The following is an 18251-nucleotide window of genomic DNA, read 5'->3' as shown; positions in this document are numbered from 1 at the left end:
TCTTGTTTTATGGTTTTCTTCTGCCATCTTTTCCAGCTTCTAAATCAAGAACGCACCCTTTTTCTTTACTAAAATTAAATAATAAAACATTAATTTTTGAAGGTTATTTCAACATAAATCTGATGCACAGAAATGGCTTGTTATTCCCTAAATGTTTCATCCAAACAGAGCAATGCTGCAGGCAAATTCACTAGGTGGTTACAACCCAAGAAACAGATGGGAATCCCAACTTACTGTTTTCCACAAATCCTCAACTATCAAACATTACAAGAAAGGGACACGTTTCCCATGGCCAATGCCCTTCTGAAAAGAGCAGATGATAGGAAAGTATTATGGCAAAAGACAAAACATTACTGTTGCAGCAGGTAATGTTTCTTTTCTCTTTTCTTTCTTTTTTTTTTTTTTCAAGCTAACCATTTGCATTTGGAAACTTCAAAACAAACTATGATTAGATGAAAAAATGTTCAAATTACTCTTTTCCTCATGCATACTAAACAAGCTAGGATTTTTTTTCTTTTCATGGCATCGATGCACACCTGCAACTTGTGCATCTGTCTTGAATACGTGCATAATGTGAGAGGGAAGTTAGCTATCACATCAGGAAAGGCAGTCCTTACAGACCACACAAAAAGAGGAATGCAGATGTATGTAAGAAACTGATTAACAGAAAGAAGAGATTGGCAAAAGTGGTGGGAAAGATAGGGAGGGCTTCATCTTCCAAAGAAACAAGGCAAAAGACAGAAACAGATAAAGATTACAGCTGATACAGTATTTTTCAGCATAAAAATTAAAAATGAAGAAAGTAGGAGTTAACAGCACTTTGGAGTATCTATAATCTAGAGCCTGAAATTCAGTGCTATTCACCTGAAAACTCAAGAAGTAGCAAATTAATAGCAAACTGTTATTCACTGGAATCATTCTACAGCAAACAGACTAAAGAAAAATGAAACTGTTTAGAAACTCATTAAATACCCCTCAACTTACATTTTGTATCACTTATACATACAGTGCTGATTTTCTAAGACTGAGCAAACACGATTTCTGCCAGATAAACATTCACATGTTTACAACTCACCAGCTCCTCATCTAAGGCGCTAGGTACAGATTTGCTTCTTACGCTCAAGGTATCCTGTTTTCCTTCAGAGTAAGATTCACTCAAATCTATCTCAGATCGGCTACGGTCTAGAAAATGAAAGTAACAAAGCAGTTCATTACAATTTTGTGTAAAGAATACTGCCACTTTTGCCTTGCTACTCTTTACTAAGTGCTGTCTCAGACCGTTTTTAAAGGAAAAACGTTAAAATTGCATTTCTGTACACATCGCTTACAAACTCTATGACAAATGACCATCGTGATGAAAAATAGAAAAACATGTTTTATGGTGCTATTTGGCCTTCTGCCAACATTTTTCACGTGCACTTTTTATCTGATGTAATTGTTTCCAGTGGATGACATGACAGATCAAGCTTTTGACTTCATATGTTAGACCTATTACCTTGGAATACTGCATCACTTGGAATAATGCCCAAGCATTTCTAGAGACGACAACATTACCTACCATAACCAAAAACCCTTCAGCATCTCCTTCAGATTTAAGCAGCCTGAGATACAGAAGGGCACAAAAAACATTTCTGCCACCACTGTGCAGAAAGGGTCAAAGCGAGTAAGTCTCTAATTCTACATTTTTTTAAATTTCCACAAGTTTCTCATCCCTTCTTTAAAGGCACAAGAGATGCTAGATATTTTAGAGAAATATTTTCTTCGTTCTCCCCCTTAAATGTTTTGTGCTACTGTTCAATAAATAGATTTAAAAAAATGAAGAGAATACTTCTACATCCTGCAGATAAGAATCTGTAAAGTTTTCTGCTGTCCATCCTCTTCTGGTCTATAACTGATGTGACAGGAAAGGTCTGCATTTTGAGCTTATGCCATAGAATCACAGAACAGTTTGGGTTGGAAAGAACCTCAAAGCCCACACCACCCCAACCCCTGCCATGGGCAGGGCTGCCCCCCACCAGCTCAGGCTGCCCAGGGCCCCATCCAACCTGGCCTTGAGCCTCCAGGGATGGGGCACCACAGCTTCTCTGGGCAGCTGTGCCAGCAGCCTCTGAAATCCCCCAGAAATAAGACAACAAAGAGTCTGAGGGATGTTCCCAAGCTGCCTCCAATTTTGCTCAGCATCTACTTTAGTAAAATGAGGCCAGCTCTTAAATGCTCAGAAAGCCTGTAATTTGTAAGGCAGCAGAAGCAGAAGAAACAGTCATTTCAGAAATAAAGTAATAGCCAGGAATGCCTCTGCCAGGAATTGCATAATGCAGTATTCTCAAAGAAACCCTGATGCTTTCAAGTGGAAAAAAATCTAAGGTGAGGACTGTAACTCCTTTGATTAACTCAGTGGGATATGTCACTAGCTTTCTGCTTTGGGCTAAATTCAGATGAAAGAGAGCGATCCCTGTGCTCTTCTTCAGAGAGAAACATGAATCTGAACCCACTCTGTTAGCCTGTAAGAAGCAGAGTAAAAGGCAGAAGAGTGCAGGACACACCTGCCTCCCATTTCAGGTAGGAAAGGAGGATCTCCACCCACTGATGCAAAGAGGCTCTTCCTGGGCAAGCCTCATTTACCTAGCAGCCTCCAATGAAATGAGGTAAATTACAGCTAAACCAAGTGTTCAATGCATCATGTATAAGAACCAAAATGATGTGACAGCTGTAAGGGACTTGTTATCTGACAGCTCATTGTTTCTCAGTGTGATTTGTTTCTGGGCAAAGAGGGTGTGAAATGTAATCACATTGCATACAGATAGCTCACAGATAGTATTTTATATGGTTGGCCACACAGGGAACGATTTAACAATGTGAAACTGTGAATAAAAATCTTGTAACAAGTCCTAGAGTATATCTTTTGCCAGTAAGTATTACCATATTTTCAAACGTGAAACTTATTAAGTGGCATAAATTTAATTAGGAAAAAGATGAATTTAGTAGGATGAACATCAGCAAGTACATGACTCTTATACCTGATCTTCTGATGTGCACTAAAAACAGAAATCACAGACCCACAAGAATAGCCATAATCTTCTAATGATAAGGGCTAGCAGAAAAAAAGAAGACTTAATACTTGCCTGATGACAAAGATACTCTAGAAACTGCAATGGAAGGTGTTCCAGATGCTTTTCTACGGTGCTTCTTTACTAAATCTTCAGGTACACTTTCACTTGCTGGAATAATCATGCCATTTTCTGAACCAGTGTCCTGCTCAGTAAGAAAAAGGCACATCCCAGAAATACAAAAATTGAACTTACCATCAGTCTACAAAAGCACCATTTCTATTAATTTCCAGAAATCCAAAGCTTCTTTAGCACCTGGACTATAGCTGATTATATTTAGTTTACCACTTAATCTGCGCTGCTTAATGCAGATCATGCATAAAATTTGCCAAAAATTGCAATTCATGGGTACAGTCTGAGTTCGCAACTGAAAAATCAGAGTAATACATCAGGAGTGAGGGAAGGAAAGTAAAAAAAAAAAACACAAACTATACTATGCTAATTTAGCCTAGAAATTACATAAAACAAAAAAAGAAGAAAAACTATTGGCTTTATACCAGCATAATTTGTCAGGTTTGAAGTAAATGGATTTGAACTAATTAAATTATGATAGCATAATTCCTTAAATAAAGCTAGTATGCTTGATATTATTACTTTTTTCTTGCCTTCTTGTACAAGGAATAGATAACAACATCAACTGTGTCCAAATTGAATGGATTTGTCTTTTTCAATGACATCTAATGCACTTACAATAAATACAACCTGTGTGCTAGCAAGAATATAAATAAAACAAGTATTAACTTATTTACAGCACTTATAACTGGCCTTCACAAATACTAATTCATTTTTATAAAAGATTATAAATTAGACAAAGTACTTGGAAGCTGGAAAAAATTGATGTGTTCTCTCAATGAGATGGAGTTCAAAAGCTCATGTATTTCTTTCCAGTGACAAAAAGAATTATCTCTGACTATAAATTTGACTTTCCTTCTATACAACTTGTGTTGTTGCAACTTGGATCAACTTAGAATGATAGAATCATTGAAGTTGGAAAAGAACCTTTAAGATCATGTAGGCCAACCGTCAATCCACCACCACCATGCCCACTAACTTGCTGGAATAAGCCTGATTTCTTAGGAAGGATGACCAAAATGAATGCAGGATGGTTGTTCCACTCAGCAGACAGCCAAGAGCACCCGTCTGATAAAGGAATGAAGACGGTGTTTGCTTCTTGCTGAAGTGAGCCAAATCCTGCTTATTATGAAGCAGCCAAGGATGCTGACTCAGACATGGCCATCTACACCTCTAGAGGCCTAATAACAGCAAGTAAGAGGAGTCCCAGATGTTTCATTTTGACAGCATCTAGCACACATTGTGTGCTATGCCATAATTTAATCAAATCCAAAAAATTAAGATAGGTACTACCCTCAGAAGTCGGGGGGGTGCGCTGGGCCCTGCATGCTGGAGAGTCACATCCTTAGCTCACGGCACTTATTCAAGGCCCTACAGTGTCAAAAACATGTACACTCATCCCTTGTGCTTCCCACTTCAAAATCTGTAAGTCATTAAGCAATTCTGGATATCAGCAGCAATTTTTAGACAGAAAAATGCCTGCCAAACCAAAAACCACATCACTGATAGAGCACGACAAATCTTGCTCTAGTAGAGACCTTCACTGGTCCCAGCAGAATTATAGAAGAGGCAAAATCTTCTCCATCGGGCTCGTCCTTCCTGAGCTACAAATTGATCTAACAGAGCAGAGACCAGCCAAGCTGTCCTGCTCGGCGCCAGCTCCATTTGGTGTCAGCTCTACATCAGGGAACTTACCCTGCTATAATCTGCAGTCATGCTGCATGTGCTCAGCGCCGGCGACCTCAGGAGGGAAGATATGGAAGCGCTGCTTCTGTTTGCAGGGCCCATGGCCCCTCTTAGATGGCCTGCAGCTGCTTCAGTATCGCTGCTGTTCAGGGAAATAGTGCTTCCTCTGGGAAGGAGATAAGAGTAAAAAAGTGTTACTGCTTCCAGCAAACCACAGAATAAAATATCACTGATAACGGTTTATTAGAATTACATTGCTCTGGATGAACCGTGTCATCCACTGGAAGGAAACGGTCACCTGGAAAGACAAACATAAGCTGAGGTGAACCAATTATGTCATGCCTATACCTGTTTTCAGCATCTCTGCCAGAAGTGTGAACAGCCCGAGCAGGCACCTCTTCTCCAGTTGCTGCATTGCCACATGTTCATGTGACAGTACACGAGCATCTCAGCAGAAGGTGTGAGGCCTCCAGTGGGACTTCCCATACGGGGAATGAGCTGCTCCTCATTTTGAAGAAAAATTACCAGGATCTGACAGTTCTGATCACTTCTGTCAGCACTATCCCCAGGAACTCTAAAATCCTCAGCTGTGCACTCTCCTTCCTCTCCAGAAAAACAATTATCCTCTCTCCTGCTAGAAGAGCACCATCCTATTTATATAATGACAATGACTTGTGACCCCAGCTGGCAGATCATTTCAACCAGACTGAAAAGTGACAAAAAATAGCCTGTGGTCACCATGCCCAATTGCTATCTAATGCTGCAGCAGACAAGAGGGACATTTTCTATTAGAAAATATTGATCAGTCCATGTGTTAGAGTGCTAGGAAAGGTAAGCTGTTGTACTTTTTATTTTTATCACTTTTTAACTCTTGAAAGAATGAAAATGATTTTAAAATTTATTTTAATGTTTCCAGCCTAAGTCCTATTTCCATTTGAAATTTGATTAGAAGCAAAAATCCAAGTTCCTGACTCATCCGTTCTTCCCTCTTTCCCTGCAAATATCAGTTCAGATATTTTCATTTTCCTTCATAACCTAGGGAACTGTAACAGAGCCTTGCCAGACAGTAACAGTTCTGTACACAGTCCTACTTACTATTTCAAACAATTACTGATAAACAGCAATTGATGCAAGCACCACAGCCTTTTTCATGCAGAAAACGCAGCACCAAAGGACAGAGGTAATGCGATTTTGCTGGAGAAAATGATTTTGGAACTTGAAGCGTGTTTTCAGCTTGCTTAACCAATATTTTAGATCTGCAAGCATCTTCATTGTGCACACATCTGATTTTCACCTTCACTTCAGTTTGTCATACCACATTAGGGTAACAGCAGTAAAAATCTTCTCTACAATAACAAAAATTTGTATCAGAACTACTGCTGAACTGAGAACAAATGCTCAGTTCCTGTCTACCCTAAGCAGTGAACACAGATCACATTTGTAGAGTTATTAAAAACAAAGAATAGAGAGGAAAACTCCAAAAACCAGGATTGTCTACTAGTGCTACATAACAATATTTGCCCATTACTGGTCATACAGTAACCTTTTAAACAATTATCACTCCGTTTCTTCTATCAACAAGAGTAGATTATTCATAATAAACTCACTCTCACCCATGTGCACTTCATATAATCGCACTACTACTTTTTAATCTGATGAATCAGTGATCAACAAACCCTAAAAAATGTGGTCTGGTTGAATTTTAGTCCTATCTGCTCACATAAAGAAGTGCTTTTGGTGCCATGAAGTCAGAAAATCAAAGCACCTGGCTGTCATCTGTATTTTGTCAAAGCCCTTGTATTTCATTGCACACTTAATTTCTAAACCTGCCAACCATGGTCAGTTGTCAAACTGCACTGAGTAATATCAATAGAAAATTAAATTTGATTTTTATTCTGTCACACCACTTTTGATAGATTGCTTTAACTTTGTGTTACGAAAGCTCCTGTTACAGAATTTTTCCTCACTCTGTAAACTAATGTAAAACAACAGAAGCATTCCAAAGTCACACAGGACTGGGATAACAAAGATTTCAAAATGTGTTATGAGAGATTCTGTAATCATCAGTCAGAATGAGCACTTGCACACCAGATCATAGAATGGCTTGGGGTGGAAGAATCATCAAGATCCAACCCCCTGCCGTATGCAGGACCCAAAACCTCCATATCTAATACTAGACCAGGCTGCCCAGGTCCCCATCCAACCTGGCCTTGAACACCTCTAGGGACGGGGCATCCACAACCTCTCTGGGCAGCCTGTGCCAGCAGCTCATCACTCTCTCTATGAAGAACTTCCCTCTGAAATCTAATGTAAACCTTCCCTCCTTGAGCTTAAAACCATTCCCTCTTGTCCTATCACTATCTACCCTTGTAAAAAGTTGATTCCCCTCCAGTTTGTAATCCCCTTTTGAATACTGGAAGGTCATCTTCAGACCTTTGTGCTTATTTCAGCCTGCTTTTAGAGAGAGGCCCAACTTTTTTTATACATATATTATGTAGACAACAATGAAAGAAGTTGTTATAAGGTGACAATACTATGCATTTCCACATGGTAGACAAGACCTCAATAAGATGGGGTAGCGTTTGCACAGATGAGTCTAAAATTCCTACACTATTCATCTAAGGAGTATCCTGATGCTGCAAATTCAGTTTGTTCTGCTGCAGTAACAGTAAACATTTCTGCAGCAGTAGAAATAAACCAGTCCAAGAGACGAACTCCTGGCCCAGGCCTTCCTGTTTCTCATCTCAGTACAGCTTTTCTTAAATCAAAATAGTCAGAAAGAACTTTCATTCTTTCTCAATCTCCCTGTTGGTAGGTGAAATACTCAGAGTTTTGACAATGCCGCTAAAAGATGGGACAACTACAAAAATAAAAAATATGCAGGAAAATCTAGGGCAGCAACAGTGACACAACATGCTATTATATTCCCTTAATTTGAAACAGCAATGGAGGGTAGCCTGGGAAAGTTTGTTGTTATTTTTAATAAGTACTACTCAGTTCTATAAGGTAACAATGGATAAACTACAACAAACATTCTTGAAAATCTGTATAAGGCAGGAATTTTCATTCCTCTACAGAAACCCATATTATCAAATTTCCAATGTGTGTAAAACATATGGGTATTCAGTACAGATTACCAAGTGAACAAGAAAAATAAAGAAGTTGTTTGTTTACTTGATTTTGGAGGTGAGATGAGAAGAATACTGCATGTGGCATTTTATAATACTATCAGAACAGGCAATAACAAAGATTTTCAAAGTCCCAAAGAATTTTAAATGGAACTCTAATAGAGATAACTGGAACATAATATTGGAAAGAGAAGGATAAAACAGATGCTTTGAAAGAAAAAGTTACAAATTATAATGAATTAACATGTCATTACAAAAGTAAAATTTTGGGAAAAAGGTCCTCAGTTCTGCAACGTGAACACAACTTGCTGGATTAAAAGCCAGAAAAGAAAAACCAATGCACTGACAGCAATCACCACTTAAACATAAGGGAGAAAAAAGAGATGGACAGAGTATTTTTATTTAGTTAGTTGTTAAAACAGAAGCTCTCCTTCTCAGACTGTGCTCACTCAGGGCAATCGAAGACAATCCAATTCTGTGGACTGGCACATACATCAATTTCAGCACAAACTACAACAGATTTCTGCCACTCACCTCTCAGAACAAGGCGTTGACTTGCTACTGTGTAGGCTTTGGCGTTCAGCTTCACAGCCTATGTGCCTTCCACCTTCATCTTTTGCAATTGTAATTTCTCCTTTGGTAGCTGCCCTGATCATCTTCCTGATGAAAACAGGAAATTAAAAAAAAAAATGTTGTAAAAGTTGCAATATCTTTCCCAGAAACAGCAAACTGGCTGAAATACCACAAAGTGCACATTCCATTCATGTCTGAGCTATGGACAACTTGGGATATAATTGTCAACAAAGTTCCAAATCTGAATTTCAAGCTGATTGTAGGAACAAAAGCAGCATCATATTTACAATAAGCTACTTTAAGACACAGAACATCAAAATACCACAGAATCACAGAATAAAAGGTTAACTACTTGTTATGAATTAATAGTGCCTTGTGAAATCCTTAGAATTTTACAGTAGATACACAGCAAAGAGTTTTTGATCAAGTACATGTATTTTCTTGTAGGAAATTACACCAAGTGTATTTTCTCTTTGCAGTTTCTATACTTGTACATAGCAATACCTCAGACTTTCTGAAAACACAACACCACCTCCTTGTCTTACCTCACCCTGCAGTACTTGGTTTAAAAAGATGAAATGAAATTACATGTAACTGAATAGTCACAGTATACTTCACAGACATACAAGCAAAAGTGTAAAAGGTTTCCCATTATGCTAAGTTTAAGGAGTTGGCCCCAAAATGGCTTTGCTAAAGCAAATGCACTCATGAAATATACGAACATGAAACCTGAGCGAGGAAAAAGGAGCAAGGAAGAAAGAGGAGAAGTAATGAATTACTCCTAAGAGAAGCGGCCTATTTCTTGTGGAAATAAATTTATGGGGAATGTCACAATTGGAAGATGTTCCAAACCACAAACTGAAAAACGCTGAAAACAACTAAAAAAAAAAAAAAAAAAAAAAAAAAAAGAAAAGAAAAGAAAATGAAAAAAAAAACCCAACCAAAACAATTCGTTTCTCATGAGTAAATGTTCAATGGATTTAAATAAAAGAGGATCCGAAAACTAAATTTTAAGGTGCTCTCCCTATAGCTACCAATAAGCACAGTTTAGAGCAACGTATAGGTTCCCCTAAAATAAATTCCCTGAGCTGGTTTCTTCTTCACCTTCATTTAAGAAGCCAGAGATGTTCTGATGCTCTTTTCACCATTACTAAACAGAGAAAAATACTTCACATTTTCTGATTGATTGGAGGAAGGAACTCCATACCTACTACTCCTCAACAGTCAAGGTGTAGAAAGCCACCTACCCACCCTATGGTTGGGATCCACAGCTCTACCCATGACATGAACATTCATCCAATTTTATTCCCATTCATTGAACTTTCTCAAGTTATCTTTGAAAATCACACATGCAACCATATATTCAATGCATCTGTCCATGTCCCCTGAGAATGAGTGAGCACTTCTCTAAGGCCATGGCCTAAGTGGGGTTATACACTTCACAGGCTGTAAAATGACCACCATCACATCTCTTTATTCACTGTCACAACACAAAAAAACAAAGGAGCACTGCTTGGTTGTTAGACTAAATTTGCATAGCTAGAAGCCAAAGGAAAACATGACTTGTAAATGGGAGCAATGAGTATATGTAGAAAACAGGCCTTTCTTAAATTTGCTTTCTCAGTAAATGTCTTTTAGAGACCCTCTGCTATTTCAAATATAAATAGGAATAATCCAGCAGTTAAATTGCTTTTTTTTCCTGCTATGTTTATAGCTGAAGGATAATTACAGCTGTATTTCCTTGGAGACAGCAGTCTAATTATAGGAAGCAGCTTTCAACTGAAGAGTCTTTCTAACTCTGGAAAATTTGGGGCTGATGTGAACTGTTGGAGAGTCTCAAAAGACAATCCATTTGACCGCATGCAGCTGTTATGAGATTTTCACTTTCTAAAAAGAAAAGGCTTTACCCTATCTTTCTAGGTTTGCCAAAGATTGATTTATGTCCAGTTAGGGAGGAGGTTGATATTTCTTTTTCTTCATTCTCTTGGTGTTGATCTTTGAACGTTCTTTCTCCAGCCTTACTGGAAATTGTATCTACAGTGAAGGGGAACAAAAAAAAAACAACAACAAAAATCAATATTTAAACATGTAAAGGCAGCAAACATTAAACAATCTGCAAAAATAGGTTTTCAATGTTTCAGTATTAAATGAAATCACATGATAAAATATCATATGAAAACAGCTGGGAGGGCTCTTTAGTTTTGCTGTTTAATAAAGGAAAAATACAGTTCAAGTAGTTTGAAATGTTTCTTCCTCCCAGCTTTACTGTTGAACTATGTTTCTGAATTCACCACTGACACTACAGTTAATAATCAAAGGACTTGAAACATAATATTGCAGTGTAGCGCATTTTCTGTGTTGCATGAAATAATGTTTTCTTAATTAAAATGCATGCCCATTTGGGAGCAGATGGCAGAAAAAATGGCTCATTTTTTCAAATGTGTCTATCAAATATAAGTATATAGTAAAAAAAAGTCACACAATATGGAAATATATAAAAAAAAACAAAAACCATCAGAAACATTAGATACATCAGTCCAACAGTTTCTGAAGCATGCCGGTATTGGAAAGATCAGAAGATCAGCATTTTGCTAAGCAGTATATTTGCACCTGAGATTCTTGCAATAGCAGTAAACCAGACCTTCCCCTACAACCTGCCAGTAAGTACCACATTAGTACTGAAAGACATGAATGACACCTCTGAAAAGAGACTATACTTAAGTACCAATTTCTGTGATCAGAGTGAAATAGTTATGAGAAGAGCGAAGCATAAGGATTCAGGCTGAACTCCTATTTCTTAATCCAGTGGTACCAGCAAGGTAGTACAGCAGCTCACAAACAGCATATGCTTGCTCTGCTCAATCAGGACAGCAGAATGCTTTCTTTACGTAAGCACACGGGTGCAACTTATTGGAGGTACCTGAACCAAAGGTACCTCTCCAATCTCACCTGACTTTCCAAAATGGAAATCATGGATCGTGCATTTCACATATTACCATCACAAATAAGAGAGACAAAGATGAAAAATGGCTGATTATTGATCACGCTTACATCTTCTACAGTGAAGAATGAAATACAACACAGGTAAAACACCCTGGGAAAATGGTTTGAATGTAATAAGTGTATGCAGCGAATCCCTGTGTTGAGGTCCCTACCTGGGGACTTGCGCAGGATGGACTGTCTGACAACATCGGTTCCGAGATTTGATTGTTTGAAGCGCTTTGCTCTCTCTTCAAAGAACCATTCTCCTGTCACTATCCTTAGTTGTCTGTATGGGAAGAAGAAGACAAAAAGCCACTAAATGCAGTCTTTCCACATGTCAGGACTGTTACGAATTACCCATATGTGTGTTCAGAGTTCAGACAGAACTTGTGGCTTTGCTATTGTTTTGGATAATGCTGTCTTTTCTGGAGGTAACTGGAAAGATTTCAAATCCTTCTGCTTATACTCACAAAAACAAAGCCTGCATCACTGCTGTTTTCCTTTGGTAAGTTTTTAATGCGAATTGCCAGGTGTCTTTGAACAGGTTTCATTATATTAAAGCATCACCACTTTTGTTGCCCTACCACATACAGTTGATGGCAAAAAGCCACTAATCACAAATATTCCAAATGGATGAATAAATAAATATATAAAATCACTCAAAAAATGATTCGGTTCCAGACACATTCCTAATTACTTTATGTCCAGTAAGAAAACTTGCTAACCTATTCCAGAACAGAAATAATTTAGCCTTCCTGGCATGAAAATTCCAAATCCAAAACACGCACACAAATGAGGTAGCAGAAGATCACTGCCTTACCTCGTTGTTGCTTATTTCTAAAGTCAAAATCATGTATTTTGTATGCACAGTAAGTCACTATGCAAGGTGTTAAATAAAATCTCTGCATTTCCGCTCAGAAATGTTAAATTACTTTTTTTTTAAGATACGAATATTAGAGTCACTGTATTAGAACCTATATGGTATGAAAACCAGTTTTTTCCAAACATGTATTTTCACAATTCATTTACAGCATGCGCTTCCCTGTGCAGTTATTTTTATGTCATGGTTTACAGCGTTTAGTGCTTTGTATCACATTGTAAAACTGTCATACACTCAACTATACCAGTGCATTCTACTACAACATAAATGATATATTAGATGGTCTACGTGGTTCACTTATTTTTCCCTCAGCTACTCCTAGGTTTGACACAAAACTCCCCAAGTGTCATTTTCCCCTTGGATACAGGCTTCATTTATGGTCTGGGTAGAGGTAGGAGGTCCTCCCCTGACATCCACCTTCTGGAAACCATCTGTAGTCAGCTATTCTGAGAGTACTTGGAGCAAGTATAGAGGCCTCAACCTTTACATTGGACCTTTATCCTTAATATCAACATCACTTTTGTCTTGGCTTCCCAGCCTCTGGTAGCACTCTTTTGTGAAAGTGCCCATACCTAACAGATTCTATAAAAATATCACATTTTAATGAAATAAGTGGGAAAAATAAAAAGCTCTGTACTTTTTAGCACACTAATACAGGATGAGACATGTGCAAATGTATTTTTTATGTATGCTGAACAATTTGTAGGAAGGCTAATGTTCATATAATATTAATCATTCATGCACTGCAGGAACATCTACAAAAATAATTCTTGTTCTACATGAATGAAAATGATTTCAGATTATATGCCAAAGTTTCTGACTTGAGGTTTGAATTTCATAATTGCATTTGACATTCTGAAACAAAAATTGAAGAGCGAAATCGAACCATCTCACAGTGACATTATTTTCATGCACATATAATTATGACAAAGGCAGGTTGTCTTTCCTACTGAAATAGCACATCTTTCTTCCATTTTTTGATACCGAACCTAAATTAACCATTTCCATCTAGATAATTGTTCCAGTGGGAAGAGAATCAAGATCACATACACAGCATTACATCAAATCAGTTCTCCCAGGTTTGTTCTCAGTTGTTTTTGAAATGGATTCAGGTTCCATCACTGCTGCAATCATGGTACACATAGGTATTTTCTTTCCTTCATCAGTTAGCTACACATAGCTACATACAAACTTACAAAAATGTGTTTTACAAAAAAATGTTTAGCCTGGCCTTCCTGGATGTATGACAGATGTTAAAACCAGTACCTTTAGAAAGAAGGAAACTAGAGTTATAAATTTTAACGGTAGCAATTGTTGTTGACTGCATTTCCCTATTCTCAAAATACGTAGGAAAATTTTAAAGAAAATCATGTTCAAGTAGCTACATTTAGTACAAAACACTGTAGGTACTGCATAAACTCCTCAGTGTGTTTTAATTAGTGAGCCAGGTAATCACATACATGTGTGAGAGGGAGTACAACACCTGGTTTCATGCTTCTTCCTCTCTGATCTCCCAATAAACACAGCAGCTTCATTAACACATTGCTCAGCTTCCAAACAATACAACCTGTAGCCTGTCCCTAGCAACAACTCAGCTTGTTATTTTCCACTCTCATTTTTGGAAGACACTTCATTGTTAAATTCCATTTAAGATGGAAATTACCAATTTTTACTTTTTCTGTGAGGAAAAACAAAAAAAAAAAAAACAGAAAAACACCACTACCAAGTATCTCACTTCCTCTTTGGGAAGCAAAATTGGAAAAAAAACAGCAGGACCAAAAGCTGGATAAAGTGTAGCCTATAGATAAATAACCAAAACATACACACCCACCTTTGCATGCATTCAATTGCACAGAATACTTTCTACAGCATAAATTAATTTCAGAGTATTTTTTATATGCTGTGAGGCTACTGAATAGAAAATTGTGATTCTATTAAAAGAAGACAAACGTACATGGAAGTTGGTGTGGAGGGAAATCTGATGAACATTTTTATTCTAAAGCATTTGAAGTATCTATTCTTAAGATCCTAATGTGAGTAACTGTCACAATGATACTGAGTTTTCATGACACTTTGAGACAATATAATTATTGCACAGATGAAGATAGGTCTCCCAGCACTGCTTAATTCAATTGCAATAACCTGGGCCACCTAGGTATTTTATCTTGCTGAAGAATTCAAAAATAAAGTCCCCATTCATATACATCTAAACATAACCATGATGAAGAACACAGCATTAAGATGAAAAACTAGAAGACTGCTTGAAGAATGTGATTTTAAATTAAATGATAAATTTAATCACATTTTAAGATGATACAGGAAAAATGTGACCTAGATGGAAAGTGTCTCTTCTAGCACCTGTGTTTGATAGGTGCTGATGACTCAGCTGTTCCTCATATGCAAGGAACGGAGCCAGAAAACTTTCTCTTTCACCAAGTGCACTGCTACACAAAGGCTCATTTTATCTCATCAAACACTATAACATCTCATCTCATTAATAAAGACTATCTTATTCTCTACCCTCAGTGACAACAGACCACAGAATCTGGGAGAAGACTTGGCTCTAGCTCTTCTTGACCTTTGAATAATTAATCTTGCAACCTTATATCCTATCTGGTAATAACTCTGATAACAGAAAAAAACAAGTTACTTTCTCCTTAAGGACATACAAATGGAGTATCCTTCCTCTGTAACTAAAAACTGCAAGGTAGTTTATGTATAAATCTCAGTCTGTTATTCTTAAAAATTCTAACAAACATCTCTCACTTTTTACATCCAAATTTCTTTCCTCAAATTCACTAAAGCTGTCTCTGAAAGTGGTTTAGAATGTAATTAATGATTTGTAATGAGCTTCTTCATCACCACCTGACCTCAGTGAAATAGTATTAAAAGGTACTAAAGATTATTTGGAGGCACCGAAGAGATTAAGTCAGACTTGCTTACTGCCACATGAAGACACTCTGGTGGACAGAAAAACAATGAGATAGATTTTATTATTAAGCAAACAGTACCTCATCCTTTCAGCTACCATTATGTTACCATACAAGTGTTTAATTTGTTCAGAAAACAATACTGTGTTTTACCAAAGGAGTATCTTGAGATAAACCGATCTTCAAGTCAATCAACACAGTTGCAAATTGGCCCTTTTCTTTTTTCTCATTTTTATTAATTTTTGTATTTCTGTAGCTGCACACAAACTCACTCTAAATATTAATGCTATTCATTGATGCTATTTCCTCAAAGGCTGTAGGACAGAAGTCCCAAAGTCCTGTTCATGAGTGGATAGGCTGGACTCAAGAAACAAGGAAGGGTCAAAATGCATTAAAAGAAGCAATAGACCAAGGCTGGCTGATATTATCAACATTCTCTTTCGGTGCCCTAAGATGTCTTTCATTTCAGCAACTATTTTGTATTATTATTTGTGTGGTTCAGGTGATTTATCCAACACATTTTGCAGTACTTAAACATCTCTTTTGCTAAACACAGTAGATTCTCAGTATACAAATTTCTTCACTGACACCATGTGTATTGCAGCAGACTTTTCAAGAAAGACTTACTTTTGAATGTGTTCCCTCAAATAAGAAAGATTATTATTATATAGTATACCATGCAGTTTACTGCCACTACCATTACATTAAGCAGTAGTTAATAGACATTCTTGTGGACTATCCTGGCAGAGCAACCAATAATTAGTATCACAACAAAACCAAAGAGAGTTCATGAAGGCCAGGAATCCATCCCTGTCTTTTAAGAGACTTACAGAGTGTACAACATACAGCTGTTACAGTGGGTGCTAGTGTCTATACCAGTGTTGTCTTACACCTCTTTCATGAAGGTTGCTAAAAGAAAATAAGCGTAAAGAAAAAGGAAAAATTGCTAGGTTTTTCTAAGTCACTAGCATGGTAAAACAACTCAGTTTAACGGACTCAAACACTGTATGCAGATCAATGCCATGTAACTTAAAGTTTTTTCTCCTTCTATCTTGTGTTCTTATTCATGCAGCATAACTGTCTCTCTTGGCACTGGTTTCTCATTTTTCTTGTCCTTGCCTTCAGCCTTTCAATCTTGTCAAAGCCTCCCTTTCTATTAACTTCCTAAATGTAATTCAGAAAGCCTAATAATCCTAATTTTCCCTGCCTTTCTCATTTAAGTAAAACAGAGGAGAGCAAAAACGAAAGAATTTAAAAGTAGAATTATGCATAGAGATTGGATTTAACTGAAATACCCATCTGCATCACCTCTACATTATCCACGTAGAAGATAATGTGTTTTCTTAGCAGCATAGCAAACGCTTTACAGATCATTAACTGCCATTATAGTCTTACAAAAATAGCATATAAAAACAAAAAGGACTAAGATTTGAATTTAGTAAAAATACATAATGCTAGGGTTGTCAAGGCTTTAAACTTATACCATGCTTTGTAGTAACTTACATGCAAGCTTCAGCTGGAGTTGATATTCAAGATGATTGCTAGGGCCATTGCTTGGCATGCAGAATGCAACACAACCACATACATTTTGAGAGGTGGCCACATTCACCTTTCAGCCACAAAACAGAACCAACTACTGACGCCATCATTCCTGAGACAGGTTTGTGTAGCCTGTTTTTAAAACAAGATTCTGCGTCCTCTCCCGATTATATGAATAGCTTTTTCATACCACCTACCCCAAATCCTTTCATTGCAATTCAAGAATCACATTACTTTTCCTATCCAAAGTCAGTATGTAGAACAGCTTGTATACATCCACAATGCAGTTGCCTTTTGTAGATTCTAAATTCAGTTATTTCAACTTCTCTCTTGCCTAGGCCAAATGTTTCTGTCTCCCTCCATTACCTTGGACACACCATGTTCTAGGCTCATTATCACTATTTTCCGCTCAACCTGCCCCAGCTGACCAACTTATAGCATCCTACACAAAATGAGGCAGAGTACTCTATACAAAAAATGACAGTATCATGTATTTTGTAGGCCAAACTTCTGTTTGCACATCCTGAGGGATGCCGGACTTATCCGCAGCTGCATAAAACTGTTGATTCATGTGACTCATGTTCAGCTTTTCGTTCAGTGCATTATACCAATCCTTTCCTAAGGAACAACTGCTTAAGCTTTTTTTCCTCACTCTGTGTTTTATTTTCTTTTATTATCTATATACTCGGCATGAGATTAAGAAACAACGGTTCAAATAATGGTCCGACCAAGTTATTACAAATCTTAATCAGGGAAATTGGGAAGGGGAGGATGAACACTATTATGAATTAGGGTAATCAGAAAGGGAAGGAGGACGATAGAAAAGATAGAAAAGAAGAAGCAAGGAGTCTTTATAGGAAGCAAGAGGGACATAGTCACCACCATGGATCCAGTGAGGTTCGTAGTTCAGTGATTGGTAGTGGTGGGTCATCAGGTATTGTTCTGTTGATGATGACAATTGCAACAACTGGAAATGATGGCCCCTTTTCAATGGTTCCAAAGTGGTCGAGTCAGCTGTCTTTGGAGTGACAGCTCAAACCCAAGGTGGTTGAGTTAGTTCTTCTTGAAGTGGCAGCTTCTGGCTTTGGGATCTCAGCGGAAACTCCTTTGTTCCTATCTTCCTAGCCTTGCCAACAGATAAGAGGGAGCAGGGAGGCGTCAACTTGTATCTTGCCTTCACAGGATACAATGGCATCATCCCCCAGCCTCCCATAACAAACTGGAGTTATTCGATCACAGGCTAGATCTTCCGCCAGTAAACTGTCCTGAGCACTATCTTCCAAAGGCAAACAGCTGAAATTGTCTGCACAGTGATGTTGATTGCCACACAACAACACCCATCACTCATCTTCTA

At 37.6% G+C, this 18251-nt stretch overlaps 1 protein-coding gene across 1 annotated transcript in view; it reads right to left on the bottom strand.

Annotated features, from left to right (window-relative positions):
- SYTL5 (synaptotagmin like 5) overlaps nucleotides 1–18251 on the bottom strand; it is a 57545-nt gene that overhangs the window by 18149 nt on the left and 21145 nt on the right. The window contains exons 4-9 of the mRNA XM_042867602.1: nucleotides 11722–11834; nucleotides 10474–10600; nucleotides 8528–8653; nucleotides 4875–5031; nucleotides 3123–3252; nucleotides 1076–1182 (exon numbers count right to left, since the gene is read on the bottom strand). Coding sequence (XP_042723536.1) covers nucleotides 1076–1182; nucleotides 3123–3252; nucleotides 4875–5031; nucleotides 8528–8653; nucleotides 10474–10600; nucleotides 11722–11834 — 760 coding nt within the window. The remainder of the gene's footprint in view (nucleotides 1–1075; nucleotides 1183–3122; nucleotides 3253–4874; nucleotides 5032–8527; nucleotides 8654–10473; nucleotides 10601–11721; nucleotides 11835–18251) is intronic.

This window comes from Lagopus leucura, unplaced genomic scaffold (genome assembly GCF_019238085.1).
Source record: "Lagopus leucura isolate 7727_CA_CO unplaced genomic scaffold, USGS_WTPT01 Super-Scaffold_100001, whole genome shotgun sequence".
Classification (NCBI taxonomy): Eukaryota; Metazoa; Chordata; class Aves; order Galliformes; family Phasianidae; genus Lagopus; species Lagopus leucura.
The sequence above is the reverse complement of the archived record's forward strand: the minus strand, read 5'-3'. Positions and strand labels throughout refer to the sequence as shown.